We start from the raw sequence: 20,263 nt of genomic DNA on the forward strand, positions 1-20,263 counted from the left end.
AGGCTTATGGTCGGCTAAAATGAACAACTCGTCTGCTTCCAAGAAATGCCGGAAGTTGCGTATACTTAGCAGTTCGCGCCTGGAGGTGCTGTAGCGACACTGAGTAGGTGTCAGCTTCCTCGAAAAGGATGCAGTTGGTTTCCAAGTATACCGTCACTCAGCTGTTGCGACACGGCACCTATAGCAATGTCGGAGGCATCCACCATTAAGGGGGGATGAAGGGCAAAGACGACGGAAAATGCGATATTTTCAATTTTCATTGCACAATACTTCAGCATTACTGACAATGGCTTCCACGAAGTGGTGAGTTTTTACGCCCAGTTGAAAGCATTTGAATATGCCACCAAACGCGCCTGATCCCATGACTGTGTACCGCAGCAACTCTAGCTTTAAGTGGCGTTTTCTCCGAACACTACAAAAAAAAAAAAAGAACACTTTCTCTGTGACCACTGAAGTTATCAAACGTAAACTTTGGTGAATTCTTTTTACCGTGCGCCCTTTCTGAAGCAAAAGGATGCTTGCCACCGGAGACGCAGCTGGAAACAACTTGTTATATTAAACACAGGCAGCTGTTTAACATGTGTGTGTTCATGCGTTCGTACATATCTTTAGCGCCTTCTTCATAACAGTTCGCTCCATAAAAAATTACCACACAGTCACCTTCCCTCTGCATGCTTCGATAACATCGGTTCTCTAAGGTATGTTGGACTTACCGAATTTTTTAAGGCTTAGGTTGTTTTGTTAGGGTCAGCTACCCGCCGCGGTGGTCTAATGGTAATGATGCTTGAGTGCTGACCCACAGGTCGTGTTACCGAATCCTGGCCGTGGCATTTTCGTTGTACAGGCGACAACACTTGAAAGCCCGTGTAGGTGCATGCACGTTAAAGAACACCATGGGTTGTTCAAACTTCGGGAGCCCTCCACTGCGGCGTGTCTCCTAATGAAGTCATAGTTCTGGGGCGTTCAACTCTAACAATTATTATTACAGTTAACCACCCGGTAACATCGTAGCGCACAGTGTTACTTTCTGAGAAACATGTTGAAGAGAACCTTGATATAATGTCACAAATTTCGGTGGACGCGTCGTACCCGAAAAGCCCGGCACCGGAGAATGCTCAGAAATGTGGCCATAGAAGATGTACACGTGCCGTTTACCAATAATCGACGCTCTGTCGATCGTGTGCTTGTCGGCAATAAGCCGTTTCTGATATGGCAACCTGAGGTTTCATCAAAGTGACTTGTCATTTCTCGCTGGTGCAGCTTGTTGTTGCTCGAATGTGAGCGCGGGACCGTCGTTTTCGCCCGTATAGAAACTGAAGTGTCGCGCTGCACGTGAATCAATGAAGAAATGGGACAGCCTGGAGGGCGGATTGCGCAATTTGAAATAAACGAATAGATAAACAAGACAAACAAACAAACAGGCAAACAAACAGACAAACAAATAATAGAGTATTACGTCGGGTACCCAAGCAAAAAAGCTTCGCTTGTCCCCATTTTCCCAATGAGGGAAGGGCTCCTGAATTTCTTTAAGATACTCTTTGGAAGGAGGTATCACAGGTATAGAAACCCTTGTTGCGTGCTCTCTGGAGGTGTAACCTTGCTTGTACACATCGGGATGAAGGCCTAGTTCCCAGAAGCATCTTATTTAAAACTTTTGATACGCCGACGGCGGCCAACAACTACTTCTCCGAGATCGGCTGTTGCTGTGGGCTCATAACAGTTCACCCTGTAGTTGATTGAATAAACGAATCAAAAGCTAATAGAACGTGTGTCGGGTCGGAATGCGTACGCCAGAACGCATACACGCAGGCGACAACACGAGTTTTCACTGTCCATACTTTAGTTTTTCTTTTAATGGAACCCTGTTCACACACATTTCGCAGATCCAGGCGTCATCGACGGCAAAGACGCCATCCCAAATACCTTCAGAGGTTCTCGATGCCGTGGTGACGGTGGCCAACAACGTCTCCAAAGGAGACAACAATGGCAGTGTCACGGGCATGCTGACCGAAAAGAGCGGACGGCCACCCGAGCTGTCACCGCCGCCGAGTCCCGAGAAGCTGGCCGCGTCTCCCTCTTCTGCGAATGAGCTGCCGTCGAAAAGACCCACCAAGGAGTCAACGCCCGTGTCCCAGGTGAGCCAACTTTTGTGGGTGAAGTGGTTACTATTAAGATAAGAAATGTGGAAGTGTATTTTGTAGCCAAGTGCTGAGCTCCACAGGCATAAAAGAACAGAAGCTAAAAAAAAGTCGAGAAGAGAGTAGATGGGAGATTTGAAGCAGTGTGTGAAATATATGCGTAATTTCGTAAGCACGTCTGCGATTTTCATCGACCAATCGACGCATGGTGCATTGTTCAACGCTGACGCCAAGAGGAAAAATAGGTACCAATGAACACTTTCTCGTAAAGCCATGTAACGTCCCCGTTCAGACACTCACCGTTGTGTACAATAGCCCTCTTCGACGGCTATTGACGAGGTACAGTAGCCCCTCTTTGTGTATCAGATGCGGTTTTGTGTGCACCCCAATGAATATTCTGCGATGTCGAAGATACTCGCCTTTCTTTTGGAACGTCACTAGGGGCCTCTGCCTACGTCGTATTAGCGGTGATGTCGTGATGACATGAAAGCTCCGTGCGTATGTTTTGCTGTGCCATCTAAAAGCGCACTTTTAGATGGCACAGCAACGCAAACAGTTGATCTGAGAAGTTTACGAATGTTGAAGTGCTTGTCAATTCACACCTTCAATGTCCTCAACAAAACACAAGCTCCTGCCGAAAATCCAAATACGACAGAAGCAAAAAAGTAATGTAGTACGACAAGATTTCATAAATTCTGTCCTGTTTGATTTTCTACTTTATCGAATTTGAGCCATTGAGACTACAAAATAAACTGTGTTTTCTAATACCATGGCACGAACCCAGGCTTCGCAGACCCCATGTAGACACGCAGCTGGCTTCCATCCCTCAATTCAGACACACATTCCTGATGGTGACCATAGGTCTGCTGAAGGCAGCGGACACGCTGTAAGGTGCGGCACTACTCATTCACTAAAAGTTCAATGAAGTCAGTGATATATAGTCTGTTACGCGTGTTGCCATCTTATAACGCTGTGTAGGTCGAAGCAATCGATACGAACTGACTGTACCATAGCAAAATATCATAAGTACAACCTTCACCAGGCGATTGGTTAAAATACGTAAAAAAAAAAACGTCGTGAAAGAACGGTGGAAACGGACGCTACAATTTTATCGAAGCTGGTACATATTGACTTCAATTCGTATCAGCGGACGCGTACCTGCAGAAAAATTCAATCAGTCCGATCTATAGTCAGACATAAATTTAGAATTCTGCAGCATTTATACTTCAAATGTGGATGCAGATATGCGTGCACCAATTCATGCACACTCCGGATAGGCACCATGACCTGGAGGGCCGTTGAGCCAGACTTCGGAGAACATTGTAAAGTGCGGGAAACGAACTATTTCTATTGTCGCTTAGGCAATCAGATTCCACGTTTCGGTCTTCTGTGAGGACTGTCTCCCGTCTTCACAAGCTGTATTTGCCTATACACTGAGTCACGAAAGCACATGCTAATCTGGCGAGGATGAAAGTGAAATCGGAAGAGCTGTTCGGTGCCGGTTTACATAGCCTCATCCCAGGATACGCAGAGAGATAGGCAGATAGATAGACTGACGAAATGAAAGGCTGGAGTCTTAAAACGTCTGCTCAAGTTTTAAGATGAAACACGTCTATAGCTCTTGCGCTTCTCATTGGCGCAGGAGCGTATCCCGGTGTACCTGGTGCTTCTGCTGGTGGGCGGCTACGTCTGTTTCGGCGCCACGCTCTTCTCGGTGTGGGAGGAGTGGAGCTTCCTGGACGGCGCCTACTTCAGCTTCATCACACTCAGCACCATCGGGTTCGGCGACATCGTTCCTGGTTCGCACCTGCTCGAACAGGGCGCCACCTCAGGCAGCGGACAGGCGAAGCTCATCATCTGCTGCTTCTACCTCGTCTTCGGCCTCGCCATCATTGCCATGTCCTTCACGCTGGTCCAGGAGGAAGTGGTGCTCAAATGCAAGGACCTCGTGCGCACGCTCAAGGCGCTCGTCTCTTCGGAGGAATCCACCACGACGCCCGCCGCGACTTCCTAGCCCGCAGGGCGAGGGCACCGAGATATTGAGGTACGCGTATCGGATTGTGCAATGCTTCGATGTAACCATGGCGACATAGATGGATTTCAGTCACACTGCTTGAATAGGCAGAAGGAGGGCTCGAACTCCTTGTGCGGAACACCAATGTAATGTTAAACAGTTTCGCCAGAAAACAGCAGCTTGCGACATGCAGAGATGCACGGTAAGGTTTAAGGGAATTTGTCTACTCAGGAAGGACCGAACATTGCAGAACAATGACACTCAATTAACTGGAAGAAGTCACGTGATTGTATAAGGAAAACAGCCATCTGCTTTTCTTTTCAAGGTCGACTGTAGTGATTTTCCCCCCACCCCTCGCCTTCACGTTTTCTGTTCCCAACGTCGTTTAGCACTGCCTTGCGGATAGCAGGCACTTAGAGCTTTCTGCATCTCAGGCGGTTTTGCAGTGGCTCCAAGATGGGCCCTCCATTGCAATCGTGTCATGCGATGGCGTCATGGTGACGTCATAAATTTGACAGACCTGTGACTTCATGGTGTCATTGGATGGTGTTATCGCGTGATGATTATCGTTTTGCTGGTGTTGCTGCTGACACCACCGCTGCTACGAACGGCCACTTTTCGCATTTGATGAGGCATCTAAGACTCGTCTGAAAAGAATGGTGGTGGGGCATACTTCACAGTTGAGCATTCTGAGATCATGAATGACAGTTGATCTGTATTCGCAGGAGAAATGTGCGTAACAGCTACATCTGGCCTGTACTTACCCACAAGGCAAAAACCTCGAGGATATAGGACGGTGGTTCTACTTAAATTGAAGACAAGGTGGTGAGCCATGGAGGCAAAATTTTAGGCGCAACGTTTAAGGAACCGACAACTGCTCAGAACATCAAATGAGATGACTCCACTGATGAAATAATTTGTCCGCCGCATTGACTCTGTTAAAAATATTTCCGTTTTCCCCGAACCATCACGGGGTCACTGAGTGAGACTTGCTTTCCCAGGGTTGCCAACCATAGACCAAGGTTGCGAACCGCACAATATATCTGAAGGCTACATTCCTGGAGAGATTCGAATGGAAGTTGTCTTGATTGCAGTGTCGCCAACACAGACGACGAAATATAACACGTCAATATAATCACGCTAGGTTTGTTGCTTTTTTTTTCATTCTCAGGGGTGCTATTTCCCCCTCTTTGTCGTCTCCCATCTGTGCATTCAGTAGAGGAACTTTTAAAATTTCAGATCGTGGCCGGCTTCAGTTACTAAGGCGAAACCTTTGAACGTTTCATCATACACGAAAAGTGATGGTCGGCGGCTTCACGGTGAATGTTTCAAAAAATGATCATTGTGTAGGCGTGAACGAAGGCTCCCAAATGATCATGATATGACGTCGCCTCATGATGTCACTGCGGCATGACACATCGCCAGAATTCTTGATGCTGAAGTCAACGTGATTTCACAGTGGCATCGCATTGTATAGTCCAATGATGACGTCATCTGGTGTCATCACCGCACGTTCATTGGTGATCGCGGAAGCACGTCTGGACGTCGTGCAGTGTACGTTATCCCTACGTTATCATTACTACACGGCGCTATTTCTGAGTGTAGGGTAAAACGTAAGATAATAAAAAAGTTCCGTAGGGTAAAGTAGGGCAGTTTTGACCTTGGCGTAGGTTTTTTTTCGATAATTAGTTGGCAACACTGTTTGAGACCCCTGAACTACAGGAAAAAGAAGTCTTAGTAGCTTTGGCGGCGGAAAACTGTTGACAGGAGAATGCCCGAGCCAGTCGTTCAATGCATCCACGGCTGCATTATCGGAGTTTCGTTACAAACATATGTACGCCCAGCATCTGGTCCATCCATAAAATGCTTGTAATAATTTGTACATTTGTAACCAGCCTATCAAACAGTACCATTGGATCATAACACTGCGCTTTTTTATATTGGTTCCTAATGTCATATGATATAGGAAGAACTTACGGTGATTTACTTTCTTTTGTCATTGGAGGCAAGGCGAAATGTCGAGGGACAACAAAAATCGCCGTCTTCAGTTACTCACCTTAAAATTTTACCTTTTGTAGATAAGCACGTGTGTCCCATAAAGGATGTTTCACTTCACTCGCCTCCACGCTTGACGAACGGCACACATAGTTGAACAAGAAACCAACAAAGTGCTCTTTTATTTGCTCCCGCGAAGGCAGGATAGTTACGTGAAACAAAACAAGCAAATAACAGTGAATGCAATAACAAACACTTTATACACAATTGGCAAAAAATATTGTTGGACGGGTGTACAAACTGACTGAAGCGTCCGAGCTTTCAAACGAGCAACCCTTGTGACTCTCTCTGCACCACTGCCACAGCAATCTTTCATTGGAGTTCGCTAATACTGTCCAGGTGCAAGACGACATCGTGCCACAACTCTACTTTAGAGTCCGAACTAAAATATAAGCGGTTAGTGCACACAGATATATAATTTTTCAAGGTGTTAGTGCTCAAGTCCACATTCATACATGCGTATGCAACTATACGTTTCAAAGATATGCGATGGGGACGTCGAACACCAATGCATCCTGATTTCTAATGTAAATCCATGCTCCGGGCCTCATATGAAATCTTTCTGTCATGTTATCGACGCCAGAGGTTTCAGGAAAACTCTAATTGCTCTTTCTATTCAGCATATACAAGCATTCTCATTTGGGATATGGTAAAAAAGTTGTTAAGTTGCTTTGGGCTCAGGATGGACGTGTAAAAACCAATAATAGGCTGATTGTGCTTACGGTTTGCTTAGTGAATGGCAGGGGACAGCTCACCGAGCAGCTGACTGAGCGTGAAGAGAAGCACGCGACGTGCTGTTGTACAAGCTTAAGAGGAGTTTTGTGTTGTTGACCCCTATGCCATTTCCATGGCTAAACACATCTCGTGTTCCAGTGAACAGCAACAGTAAATAATTTAACCGTTCAGTTTTCTCGCTGGACAGCAAAAAGAGACTAAGGCATAAGACTGTAGCCCAGTGTCATGTTATTGTCATGGGGCTGGTGTGATCACCGTCGTTAGTTGATTGTACGCGTCTCAGTGGTGGCAGCGCTTGCTCTTGTGCACGTTCGAGTCATTGTGGATTCGGTTGCCTTCTGCGTTGATGAACGGTCAGGCTCCGCTGTTATGAAGCTAGCTTGACGGGGAAGGGAAAGTGGACGAGTGACGTCACGCCTCGTCCTGTCCCTCGATGATGGTAGGCGGTACCACTCGAACGGTGTAAGTGAGCTTCTTGCTGCGGTAGGCGCTGAACGAGTTGTCAAACTTCAGCACATCTGCAAAAGGCAACACCAGAATGGGTGATATCAAGGACACACGAACTGATTCGCCTGCGGGCTTTCAACAAAGCAATTTCATTCGAAAAAGCGTGCATGGCTATGAAGTTTCCGGTTTCTATGGTAACTCAAAGATAATTCAAAACCTTGCGGTATTGAATTGAACTGAAGTTCAGGATTCGAAGGAGTCTAGTTTGGTCAGGGAAAGGTCGAATGAATGGGCGAAATGAAGCTCCCTTGTGGGAGCCGCAATTTCATTTTGGTTTTATCGCTAACCGTTTCCTTTGTTCCTAGTTGCTCTTGACACTTCAAGGATAACCCTGAAGAGGAAATCGTGTCACACTTATTCAATAACGTCTATTACCGTATTAGCGAGCGTAGCGGCTTCTTTGCCGGACTTGTTTTGTACGTGAAGTGAGCTTGTGACTCGAGCAAGAGGCTCGAGTCACAAGCCTGTATTTTCACCAAAAAAAAAAAAGAAACACAAGCCTTTCACCTGTAATTGCACACAAGAAAAGAAATAACGGACTGCGACACTTCTCAAAACGACGTCAAGCAATGTGAGGCTTGCTCTTTTCAGCAGGAAACCAAACGGAGAGGCGCATGTTGCGGTCTGAATATAAGATAAAGCCAACATAACGTTTCCTTGCAGGTTTTCATTTGATTGGGTACGTTAGAATCGTCAAACAGCGAGTCCTGTTGTGCACATTCATCTATTTTTGCATTTACACTCGTTAGTGTGTTCAGCGCTTCACAGGTGGCGTTACATTCTGTTGAAAAAATAAGAACCGTTTCAGAAGAGAGATATGATAGGCAGGGGGGTTTTAGAAGAGAAGGAACAAAGCAATCGAAAAGTAACAAAGAAGAAAAACACAAGACAACCTCTGTCTCTAACCTGCCTGTGCTCAATTCACTCTGTTTCCTTCTGAAATTAGGTTAGGTTAGGTTGGATTGGATTTGGTTCGGATTGATTAAGTTGAGTTTAGGGTAGGTTAGGATAGTACAGCTGCGCCTCTTACTAAAATCAGGAAGATGGCGGATTTGACAATGTGATGCAGAGAGAGAGAGAGAGAGAAAGAGAGAGAGAGAGAACACAAGGAGAAAGGCAGGGAGGTTAACCAGGGCTGAGCCCCGGTAGGCTACTATGCACTGGGGAAGGGGGGAGGGGAAGGAAAGACAACTTCGCCTTATCTGCATTGGATTGTTTTACAATTCTTAAAGCCGTTCTCTCGCCCCATCTCCTTCCCCCTTTGCATTCTGAATACGCACAGGTTCCAGGCTCCTCGCAGAGGATGCTGCCCTCGCGCGGCTTGAGGTGCGAGTCCTCGCGCTGCCAGGACAGCACGGTCACGTCCTCGGCGGCCGGGCCGTCCTGGGCGCGCACCACGGCGAAGCCGATGTCGTGGTCCTCGGTCTCGTACTCCCAGCACAGGCGAGAGCCGGCCATCGTCACCGTCACCGGCACCTCGTGGCAGCTGCGCCGGTCCACGGACACTGTGGCCGCCGCCGAGCCGCCCTGGTCGCCGTTCAGGATCACGCTGCTGCGGCGCCGATAGTCGGCCTCCGTGATCGGCCGCGCGACGGTGATCTGCAACGTGCACGAGTAATGGTTGAAGATGAAAGCGGCGAAGGACGATTTTGTTATTTCCTTTATTTCTCTCTCTCTTTATCTTGCCGTGAATGTGGTGCCAAGGCTCGTAGCTTTACCGATACTTTTTAAAGGGGAGACTAAAAGATTCACGTATCAGTAAATAACCATTTTACGATATCGAGATCAACGCGCCTACCGCGAGAAGAAGCTCAGCCAGTGCCAAAACACATAAAAACGAAGTGCGGGCGGCGATGGTGACCTTGATGTTGCTTTACAAGTAGCCACGACGTCAAATATTCTGACGGCGTCAGCTGAGGCGCGCGTAGTTCTTAATCAGTGAAAATGATGCACATTGCCTTCTAATAGAGTCAGATACTTAACGTACCATGTTTCAGAAAATTTCGTTGAGTCAATGTAACCTAAACGCGAACAAACGTTTTTATATTTGTCACGTCACCATTGAGGACTTCAGTGAGAAGATTATTAGTGAATAATGGCTACTATTTTAAGAATATGTCAGTGAATCAATACCAGCCCGCCCAACTTTCAGTACTGAGGCTCTCTAAACTGATTTTCTCTACGGAGCGACAAGGGAAGAACGGTGTGACGCAGCTTTGCGCAGGCCTACATTAGATAGACAATTATGCGCAGTCCAACGGGCCCACGATGTGGCTGAAAGGCTAGGTCTTTCGGTCAAACTGTGGGAGCAGCCCACTTCAGGCGTAAGTATTAGCACGACCTATTGGACCTTAATAAAGTTCTTTCATCCATCCATCCATCGGATAGCGAACAGCGGGTGAGAAAATTAGCGACACTAGATTTTTGGGAGTATAACTTATTTTAAACGAAATAACTGTTTAATTTTAGTGCCCCTTTAAGCTAGAAAGAGGGAAACACATGAGAAAGAGGTCAACCAGACGGTTTTCTACCCTGCACCGAGGAAAAAGAAAGAGGGATAAAAAGAAGAGAGATGAAAGCAACAGTAGCGTGCTTCGTCTGAGAGTACATATCGACACCGCAGCTTGTCGCTAAAGTCTGCACAAGGCGGTTGCTGATAATCAAGCTTCAATTCTTGGAATGCTGCTGCATATCGCACGTAGAAAACAACCAGGCTCTCCAAATATATACGTGAACACTTTCTGATGGACGCCGCGCATCGAACACTTCGTCAGGCAGTGCACCAGTTCTTCAAGACATATACTTCTTAAGACTGAACTGAAAACTATACGGATCGTGTTTGTGCGTGTTTTGTGGAAGGTTGGGTGTATTTCTCGTGGATGGCAGTTGTATGGCGGTATTTCACATCGGCGATTGCTGTCACGCAGATCTCCGTGAGACGCTCAGCCCTTAGGAACGGGGATAAGGTGTTCTACGCTCGTAGATTGCCCATGACTTTGACCAGTGCTTTGTTCTGTTCGCCTTTTGTCCGGAACTCCGCAAAGCTGCGGTGCACCGCAAATGCGCGGATGTTTACAGCGCGGTGAAGGTGTTAAGATGGTTGTGGTACTGCAGGTATTACAGAGGTTACGCATAAATTATCGTCAGTCTTGGGGAGTGCAGGAAGTTTTGACCAAATCTCGGGCCCGACAACATCTAGCAGTAACGATAATCAGGAACTCTTAGCCCCGGCTGTAAGTGGAGCTACAAGTGAGTCATTAATCGATAATGAGCTGAGAAGTCAACCAAAGCGGCTTCCGCGAACCTCGATGTATTTTGTTGAGCAATACTTCAGACACGTATAAGAATATTGTCCGAGTTTTGTAGGCAAGGCTGGATGAGCGCGCTATATTGATATGACCATATCGTATTTGCCAAAACACCTCGGCAGTGTGCGCCGCTTAATTGGAGAGTGAAAAAACAGCCGGATACTGCTGATATGCTCGCCAATGTATTGCAAGTATTGGTATATATTGAGAAAAGCGAGCATCGGTGCGCTATTATTCCTGCAGCCTTTGCGTCCAATAAGGCCCCACGCGTTTAATTTCATCTCTAAACTGATTGTAGCCAAAACAACTTTAGAAGCCAGCGGCATTTTGTGAATTACATTTGCCCACAAGCGAGAACCAATGAACGCGCCCGTTCATACTGACGTCATTAGCCTGATGTCCGGTGCGCCACCTTCTGTGAACAATACCATGAGCATAAACGGGACAGTTCTTTTAGTTGCAAAGACAATCGGCTCCGAGAGAAGTCCAGCGCACTTGCATCGAACTTTTAGTTGGTTTTATTCAGGGGGGCCCATATAAAGCGCTTCTATCATCTGGGCGGGGCCTCCCCTGACTTCTTAGGTTGCATAGCCTAATAAAAATCAATTAACTTACAGGTACTCTTCATAAGAATCCCAATTTCGCGATTATCGTTTCACGTCCCAAGGTAAGGCAATTGCGAAGAGTAGAATGATTCACTGCGCGTGTACGTACATTGACCTGCGTGCCACACTCAGTCGTCACTGTCTAACGCTTTATCGCATGTACAACACATAAGTACACATAAGCTGATGTAATATGAACCTCAACCTTTTCACAGCAAAACAGTTAGAGCAGAACAGAACAGTGTTGTCACTGAAGGCAAATCTTAGTGGTATACGGTGAATATCCCGCATGATGCACTATTGCTACTGCTTCTGTTCGGTCTAGTTGTAGGTTAAATCCATGAGGTATAGTGGGGAAATGTCTATATATACATATATACCTGCTGCATTGACGTCCCGCTTGCAAATGACAGCCGCATTTAGGCGTTCAAATGTGTTTTCTGACACTGTCAGCGTACGTAGCACAAGACCTTACGCAGTGTACATTCGTGGGCGAGAGAAGGGATGGGAGGGTTGAGGTGCAAAGCCAGCGATATCGGCGTACCTTCCGGCGGTTTTAGCGTACCTATGCAGCTATTATCGCGAATGTTCACTCACTCACTCGGTTGTTTCGCGTTGCTCAGGTTTGAACCTAAATGGGCACAAGCGCATGCATATTCAAGATAGAGAACGAACTTGTCAAAACGGCCTCGGGTGTAATGCGTCGATTTCAGAGTATCTGTACAGTGTCCCATCTAGACCACTCTCAGCTATCCTACGCTTACAGGCAACAGTACCAACCTATGTGCATGTATTGCCCTGGACTTCCGAAAGGGCTGCGGAATGAACGAATACATCTTTTAGCTAAAAAAAGTAGTGAGCGTACAATGACGTTTTATAGACTACGCATAAAAAAGCCTGTGTACTTTTGATAGCATGTTTCAATAAGATTGAGGAGCACCTTCGTGAATATTCAGTGCGCAGGAAATGACTTTAGAAGACCTCCGGCCACGAGTGATTCTTTTTGGATAAATTATTTCTGGCTACATCCTATTCAAGCAAGTGTGACACTCAAGACTGTTGTGGACGGCAGAGTACTCTTCAAGCTACTAGATTCTCACAGATTGAACGGTAGTCCTAACGACCATAATTCATGAAGCTGCCTTTCTATAACTGACGTTTCATTTTTTCGGGGGAATCGTTCCGTGTTCGACGTTACTGTTGATGCTTCCCTGTTACTAAATGAACAAGCATGTTGCTACAAAACGATTTTGAGGCTGTCGTCTTTACACTAGAGCATTTATCAGATTCACTTCTCTTGAATAAAGCGAGGAGAGCGAATTCCTAGCTATAGAAGACTGTTGCTTAGTGTCCGCAATCTCTGCGAATGTAGGCGATTTAGTCGAAAATACTAGACTCCGCGTTGTGATTTTCTGAGCTGCTGTGTGTTCTGAAAAAAAAAAAAGCATTCGTGGATGAAAATATTGTTTTATTTCACGAATCGATTCGCATAGAACTTCATCACTTGTCGGTATGTGCCGCTTGAAAATTTTTTCACCGGTATAGGGTTTTCTCGTAGCAAGAATAGAATAAAGTAAAGTGAGTAGGTTTTGAAACAGTATAAAGCCCGATACCACCTTCTTTGCTCTATTTATCTGTAGGCGGTCGACAATACAGTGGTAGAAAAGATCAAGGCTCGCTGCTGTGCCCACACATGTGAGCTTCATTTCAAGCGAAAATCGCGCACATATCTACGTCCATTATATACGATTAGGGGTTATAGGTCACTATATAATTATTAAGTTTGTTACCCAACTGTTCTATAACATTTACCTTTATTGCACCCGGTCTTTCAGGTACCGACAAGTACCGTTGTTGCTGTTGCTGAACGTGCTGTTACTTACCAGACCGCCCGCCAGCTGTGGTACCACACCGCTGTAGACTAGAACCCTATGATATGAAAGTTGGGAGCAGGAATAGCTGCATAGATAGAGCTACGGTTGCCAATTACAAAGCTCATGGCTGTGAAATACCATATAGGCGTCATTTTCTCCTCGCAACTATAACGTGGAGTTTGGGTGCCTGTTTTTGTCATGCTCTGAAGCGCGCATGCTTGATGTCAGAATCGCCACGCGTCCGTCCAGCTTTTATTCAAGGGTGATTATCTTTCGTAACGAGCGATGATGCTTCTGATCCGCGTCGTAACACGCAATATAGTTGGTGTGTTTACTTATATTTCGTAACTCTTAATCAGGGCGACGCGAACGCCGAGGTAAGGTAAAATGATCGAGCGGTGCAGTGATAAATCATCAGCCAAAACTTATCGCTCTCTACATACGCAGCCTACTATATATAAAAAGATATATAGGGAGTGGTGACGAACAGGTAAACACCAGCATACGCAGAGTCAATTCATGCGAGCACAATATTCTACTCGCAATGAAAGGACGTGTGCTGATGAACTCCTGGTTTAGAGACGCGGTAACGAAATAATTGGGTATCCTTCTTCCACTTTTATTTCCTGACAACTGACAACAATGGCGAAAAGCAAATTATAGGAACTCCGAAAGCGATGGTAAAGTTAGCGCTTTAGCTTGCTGCTTACGTTGCTGCATTTCTCAAGAAAAGAGGATGCTCGTCCTTCTTACCACTCTCCTTCCTCTTACCATGCACATGCGCGTTCCTCCTCTACTTTTCTCTCTTGTTCTCGCTCCCGAGTCCCCGCTTCCCTCATCTATTTCCTCCTCACTTAGGCTACCATGTAACGTTCATGGTGAATCGGCGCCCTTCTGTAGCAAAATCTCACATGTAACCAAAAAAAGCTATTACAAGGCGTTTTAATCAATTTGTAGCTCTACAAAGGAGCACTTAAGGCTGCTAAGAGTACGTTTGCTAGCGGTGTCCATGTTACTAGTTTACCAGTGAGTAAATGTTGCCCACTTTACCAAAAAGAAAAAAAAGAAGTTTGTGCGTTTGGAGATTGATGTCAGTCTAGCCGTAAATTTCGCATTGTCAGATATCACGAAAAAAAAATCTGCTTGTTAGCCACATACTCACGAATGCTTACTAGAACACCGAAACCAGGGCGAATTGTGAGATATTGTATTGAACATGAAACACGTGGAAGTCTCAGACTCAACACAGAAACACAAAAAACCTCCATTGCGCAAAAAAAAAAGTTCAGGAATAAGCGTGAGCCTTTTAAGTGGTTGATGAAAGTGTTTGGTCTCAGCTGCCGTACGGCTGAATAAGTGAGCAGTACGTGTTACACAGCTGGCGGCCTCAAAGCGTGCCTAATCGAAGCCCTCCTGTTGCCCCGTTTAAGCACTGACGACTATGCTGCACAGTAGGGCTTGACTGTTTTCACCGCCTGAATGCCTTCAGTGCAATGTCATCTTCATGGGGACTATTACTGCGACTGAATGCTGCGTTCATGTCGCATAGTTTGCTCTTCTGTTGAAGAAAGCGAAAAACAAAACCAATCGCATGTAAAAATTAGAGTCAATAAAGCGTTCTTGTTGGGTCCAACGACTCGTCAAACACCGATTCATTTTTGGTGCTGAGCCTTTATTTTGGTCTGGAAAGCAGTGGTCGGCCAAAACCAGAGTACCTGGTTGGCCAAGTGCTTTTTGATATTTCCACAAGTTATCGACTGCGTTTTAGGGGCGGTTCTTCTTAAGCCGTGGGTCGTGAGTCCTCGGTGTATGTAGTAGTAGTAGGTAGCCACCTGTCATTTAGTTCTTGGAATGTCCGCTGCATGGCGGTGCTTGTATATGATAAATAAATATGATGAAAAGATGTGAGGTGGCGTTGCTTGTGGTGTTCACTAGATGGTTGGACGGACGGTTACACGGACAGACGGACGGACTAACAGACAGACGGACAGACAGACGGACAGACAGACGGACAGACAGACGGACAGACAGACGGACAGACAGACGGACAGACGGACGGATAGACAGACAGACAGACGGATGGACGGGCGGACGGACGGACAGACAGACAGACAGACAGACAGACAGACAGACAGACAGACAGACAGACAGACTATAGAAGGGAAGTCAAACGCATGTGGCCTTATTGGACGCTCAGGCCGCAGAAATAGTAGCGCATCAATGTTCGCTTTTGTCAATATACTAGTACTTCGCAAACAATGGCGAACGTATGGACTATCGGGCTGTTTTCACTCTCTAAATAAGCGGCACACACAGCCTAGACGTCCATCTGCTTGTATGTCCGTCCGTCAATCTAGTAAACACTCCAAGTACCGCCATCGCATCATTTCATCATATATTCATCATATAGAAGTACACTCATTCGACATTCCAAGGACTAAACGATAGGTTGCTACGACTACTACAACTACTACTACAACAACAACTACTACTACTACTACTACTACTACTACTACTACTACTACTACTACTACTACTACTGCTACATACATCGGGGACGCACGACCCACACGGCTTAAGGAGCTTCGCCCCTAAAATAAAGCAGTTCGCAGAGGGAAGGATTGCCACGATTCATCAAAGCTCGAGCCATAATTAGCGAACTTGGCCATTCAGTGAGACACGGACGACGTCAGCCTTTCAGGAAGCCAAATCAGCGAAGGCCTGTCGTTGACAAAAACATAGTGAAGGCGACCGGGAATGACGTTATGGTACCCGTTGCTCATGCATTAATAAAGCGAAAGTTCTAGTTGACAATAAAGTCAATTATTGACAATATAGACGGCTTACGAAGAAAGGAGTAAGGAGGAGCAATGTTAGCGCTATTATTCGACAGATTTATTGCAACACGGTACGCAGGCTACATAATTTTTTTCTCGCGCAAAGTGCCCCATGACATACCTTCATGCATCATATCAGCGTCAACGCACTTTTAAATAAAAAACGACTTCCGACAGGAAAGAGGCAAATAGATGTGTCGCTGATTATCCCCGTTTCCTGATATGAAAAATCACCGATGAATTGAATAGGGGCTATAGTTTTTATGCTAAATACAAAGTAAGAATCGACTAGTTCAACTGCGAGTACTTCTCCGCGAAAGCCTTACGCATCTCAAGAGACGAAAAATCCGGCATCCGGCGTTAATGACAACGTGGACGGGACCAAACTTACGTCATTATAACGTCGCATAATGTCTCCGCTTTCACAAAGGTAGGCCGATCCTTGAGATTCAGTAAGGAAAAAGGGGGTTGGGGGGGGGGGGGTCACTGAAAAGGACAACGGCTCTTGTGCACCCTCTTGTCTGGCTCGCTTACTAGCAGTACATTCGGCTGGTTACTCTCACCATTTCCGACGCGCGCTTGTATTCGATTGGCTTTTTTGAAACTTCCTTTACCATCCGGGTTCTCACGACGCGATGCAACTTTGCTGTGTGGCATGTGGTTCGGTGTGGCATTTACGAATGCACGTTCGTATCTCAATGAAATGGCCAGCAGTGCGGCATGGAACTTAAACGCACCTGCGAGAAGACGCTTGAGCACTGCCCATCCTACCAGACTCAGTTACGTAGTCCGGAAGCCAAGTTCCATCATCTGGATTAAAGACCACCTTCAGAAAAGAAGATTCAAAAAGCTCTGTTGTGCTTTTTGAAGGCTGGTGGACTTTCGAGTGACTGTGAACTGCCACAGCGAGTTCATGTCTTGTGTGTTTCCCTAACTGCTCATCCTTATCTTACTCCTGTTTTTTCTTCTTTATCCGTTCTACCCTTCCTTGGTTTCCCAACTCCATGTTTAGGGTAGCACACCGAGCCAAGGCTTGGTTAATCTTCCTGTCTTTCCTCTTTGTTTATCTCCCTCCAACCAAGTTTGAGACGATGCGGATTGTGACCTAGATAGAAGCCAGATGGAGCGTGTAAAGCCACCAGTCACAACAATTGGATGTCGTAAGTGGAAACGCGAACGCTTTAGTCCCAAACATGGTTGGCGAGCGACACGTCGTGGAGGTGTTATTTGCTTCCTCAGTGTAAAGCGTGCGCGTTCGGGGTGCGGACGCCTTATAGGCAGTTAAAGCTTCAGTCAAGCACATGAACTCCTCCCACCAGATCGCATTCACATTTTCAAGTCATAGTTATGAAAGCACCTCTAAACGGGAGTGCCTCGCGCGGCGTCCCTAAAGAATCAAGCGGATGTGTTCACAGTCCTTAGTTTCGGATAGCCGAACGTACTGCTAGTGATGAATGTATTTGGGTACATGAACTTCTGTATTTACAAGCGTGTATTGCGCAAGATCGACCACCCTTGTGCTTGCTGTCTCCGTAAACGCTACCATGAGTGCAGGTCGTCGGATAGCCGGCAACGCTGTCATGCAAAAGACGTTTTCAGAACACAGGACCACTAGGGGTGCCAACAAAATGTGTGGTAGGTCTGCTTTTTGGTGCTTTGACTTTGTTCAGCTTTGCATTGTCCCTCCATGTGAGTGATAAAGAGATGCGCAAATGGTTGAAATCGCATTATTGTTCATAAAACAACCGACTTGAAAAGAAGTGACATTCCAGTACTGTTACCAACTACAAACCACGAGTGGCATGGTTTTTAACGACTGATGTTGACTTTGAAGTGTATCGTAAACAACAAACAGAAGCTGAAGTAAACTATAGAGTGGTTATAGGTGGAATAGTTCTTAAAGGGACCCTTGCAAACACGAAAAAGAGTGGCAAAAAATTATCCGTGATTACCCGCAATCATAACATCAAATGCCAGCCCTAGCACCAATGGGAAACCACAATAACATATACTCAGCGCTATACAAAGACTTGCCTCGAACTATGCTACATATCTCTGTCGCAAGCCGCAGACTCGTTGTTCTAACCAGCGGTGTACGCGGAGGTTTTCATTTCCCGCTCACTGACGGCATTAATCAATGCACGAAGCCCGCCTTTCACTATTCGCTTGAACATTCTACGGCAGCTCGGCCACTTTAAGAAACGGAAGACGTTTTCCGTGGAGGGCGCCGCTTAGCGCACTTCACACCGTGGTTGTATTGCGTCAATCGACATGCGTCACAATTGCGCATCACTGCGTCATCGATGAGGGGATGAAACACTCGGCAGTTTCCTTTCAAGTTTGCAAACGAATTGTGACAAATGTAAACTTTGAAGTACTATTTCCCCAAGGCGATGCGTGCGTCATAGAGTAATGTGCCTTACGCACGTTGTTGGCGTAGATTCAACTGACCATGTCTTGCCCAACAAATAGGCGAGACTCTGGCTACTAATTAATTTACCTACGCTCTAATATAGCACGCCACTGCAAAAGAAAAGACAATCCTTTCCGGGTTGATTTCTCGTGTGAAATTCAGCGAGATAAAACCAATTATGAAGAATTTGAGGCCGCTGACCAAGTCGAGGTGAACGACAAGCGAGAGACGCTGTGGTACGAGTGCGGGTTCCTCGATCTCAATAATTCGGAAAAAAAGCTGAAGTTAAGCACCTTTTTTGTACCTTTTTAAGTAAGATTTCACGTAGTGAAACGTCGTTACCTGGCAGAATGGCATCAGACCTGTCGATAGTGCCGTCCGTCGATTGAATGAATAAGGACCGCGAAAGTTTCGCCTTTCAGTTCTTCTCCTTAGCGATTGTAGTGGCGTTATTCCAACCGTTTTCCTCGTCATCATGTTACCTGACCAGCTCATTTCGAGCGTACTGTTCATAACAAATAAAACTAATGCTCAAGTCACGCTTCCTCCATAAAAACCACTTACCGGCCGAATTGGAACGTTTTAGGCGTGGCATTCCGCAGTCAATGAACCACGCTGACCAATTCGCTAATGCCACACTGTTTGTTGAGCGGTCAGTTTTCATTGACGGCCTCACCTTTGGCGACACTTAATCTTTGAAATGTCTATAGGCAGGCCATGTTTCTTCAGACAAGAGAACTGACGTGTAACTAATGTTCGAAGAAAGAAGCGATAGTTATGTCGTATACAATGACTGCGAGGTCTTGCCAAGTTTTAGTACGGGATGGAGTAAGCTCATATTTAAAACACGTGTACCTTCTGCCTTGAAACCTGTGATTGGAATGTGTAAATGGCAGTGCATTTTCGTAGCTATCAGTGTGGTAATGATTCTCATTTTCTAATGACTGCGCGCACGACCTTGACAATATGGCGGGTAATTACAGCAAGAAATACGGCAGTAAGACAACGTTCTCGTAAAATGTGTGATTGAATGAATTGACTTGAAGCACTTAGAACGGCGACGGGATGGAGGTTGTACCGTAGAAGCTCCCGAAGCGTAGCCACGTTTAATACTAAGGATTTCCTGAACCGCGGAAGATGAGACCGTCACTCCCGTGCACCACACCTAGGACTACTCAACGTGTACATAAACTAATGACCTAAATATTGCAGTTATGCGCGAAATAATATTCACAAGTATATTTAGATACAGTTATAACAAAAATTTCGCGTGCCAAACAATTGCCTGAAAAATTTATGTTCTACTGCAACTGCTGTACTGTGTCTATCCCGATTCTTCGTTGAGCAGAACAAACTGCACGTTGGTACAAACACTAACGGAACTTAGACCTTTGAGTGTCACGTTCGTGTTTTTTTTCTTTACTGTTGTCCAAACCAGTCTACTTTCTTATCTTTTCCCCCTCTTTCTCCCCTCCTATCTTCCTCTGCTCTCTCTCTTCCCTCCTCCAGAAGAAAGCAGGTAAGCATTGTATATTCCAGGTGGCACTCGTCAGCCTTGCACTCTCACAATTATCCATGTCCTGGTGTGTTTTCGCGCACACATCAAATAATACTAACAACAACACTTCGACGCAACAGAACGTTTAGTTTGCGGTACTGGGAACTAAGCCTGGGTTGTTTGCCAAATGTCGAATTCGGGTGAGCGGGGCACAGCGAGCGCAAAGGCTGCTGCGAGGCTGGTTGACAGAAAGGCTCCTTTGTGTTTTAGGCGACAAAC

The 20,263-nt window shown here is 46.0% G+C and overlaps 2 protein-coding genes across 2 annotated transcripts in view; one reads left to right on the top strand and one right to left on the bottom strand.

The window, feature by feature from the left end:
- The window catches only part of LOC119172859 (TWiK family of potassium channels protein 7), an 84,253-nt gene extending 80,077 nt beyond the window's left edge, over window positions 1-4,176 (top strand). The window contains exons 3-4 of the mRNA XM_075889907.1: window positions 1,884-2,135; window positions 3,781-4,176. Of these exons, the coding sequence (XP_075746022.1) occupies window positions 1,884-2,135; window positions 3,781-4,152 (624 nt within the window). The 3' untranslated portion in view covers window positions 4,153-4,176. The remainder of the gene's footprint in view (window positions 1-1,883; window positions 2,136-3,780) is intronic.
- A 2,909-nt stretch (window positions 4,177-7,085) lies between these two features.
- The window catches only part of LOC119172849 (SEC14-like protein 2), a 92,621-nt gene continuing 79,443 nt past the window's right edge, over window positions 7,086-20,263 (bottom strand). Inside the window, exons 11-12 of the mRNA XM_037423998.2 lie at window positions 8,730-9,048; window positions 7,086-7,460 (exon numbers count right to left, since the gene is read on the bottom strand). Of these exons, the coding sequence (XP_037279895.2) occupies window positions 7,354-7,460; window positions 8,730-9,048 (426 nt within the window). The 3' untranslated portion in view covers window positions 7,086-7,353. The remainder of the gene's footprint in view (window positions 7,461-8,729; window positions 9,049-20,263) is intronic.

Source organism: Rhipicephalus microplus, chromosome 3 (genome assembly GCF_043290135.1).
Source record: "Rhipicephalus microplus isolate Deutch F79 chromosome 3, USDA_Rmic, whole genome shotgun sequence".
Taxonomy (NCBI): domain Eukaryota; kingdom Metazoa; phylum Arthropoda; class Arachnida; order Ixodida; family Ixodidae; genus Rhipicephalus; species Rhipicephalus microplus.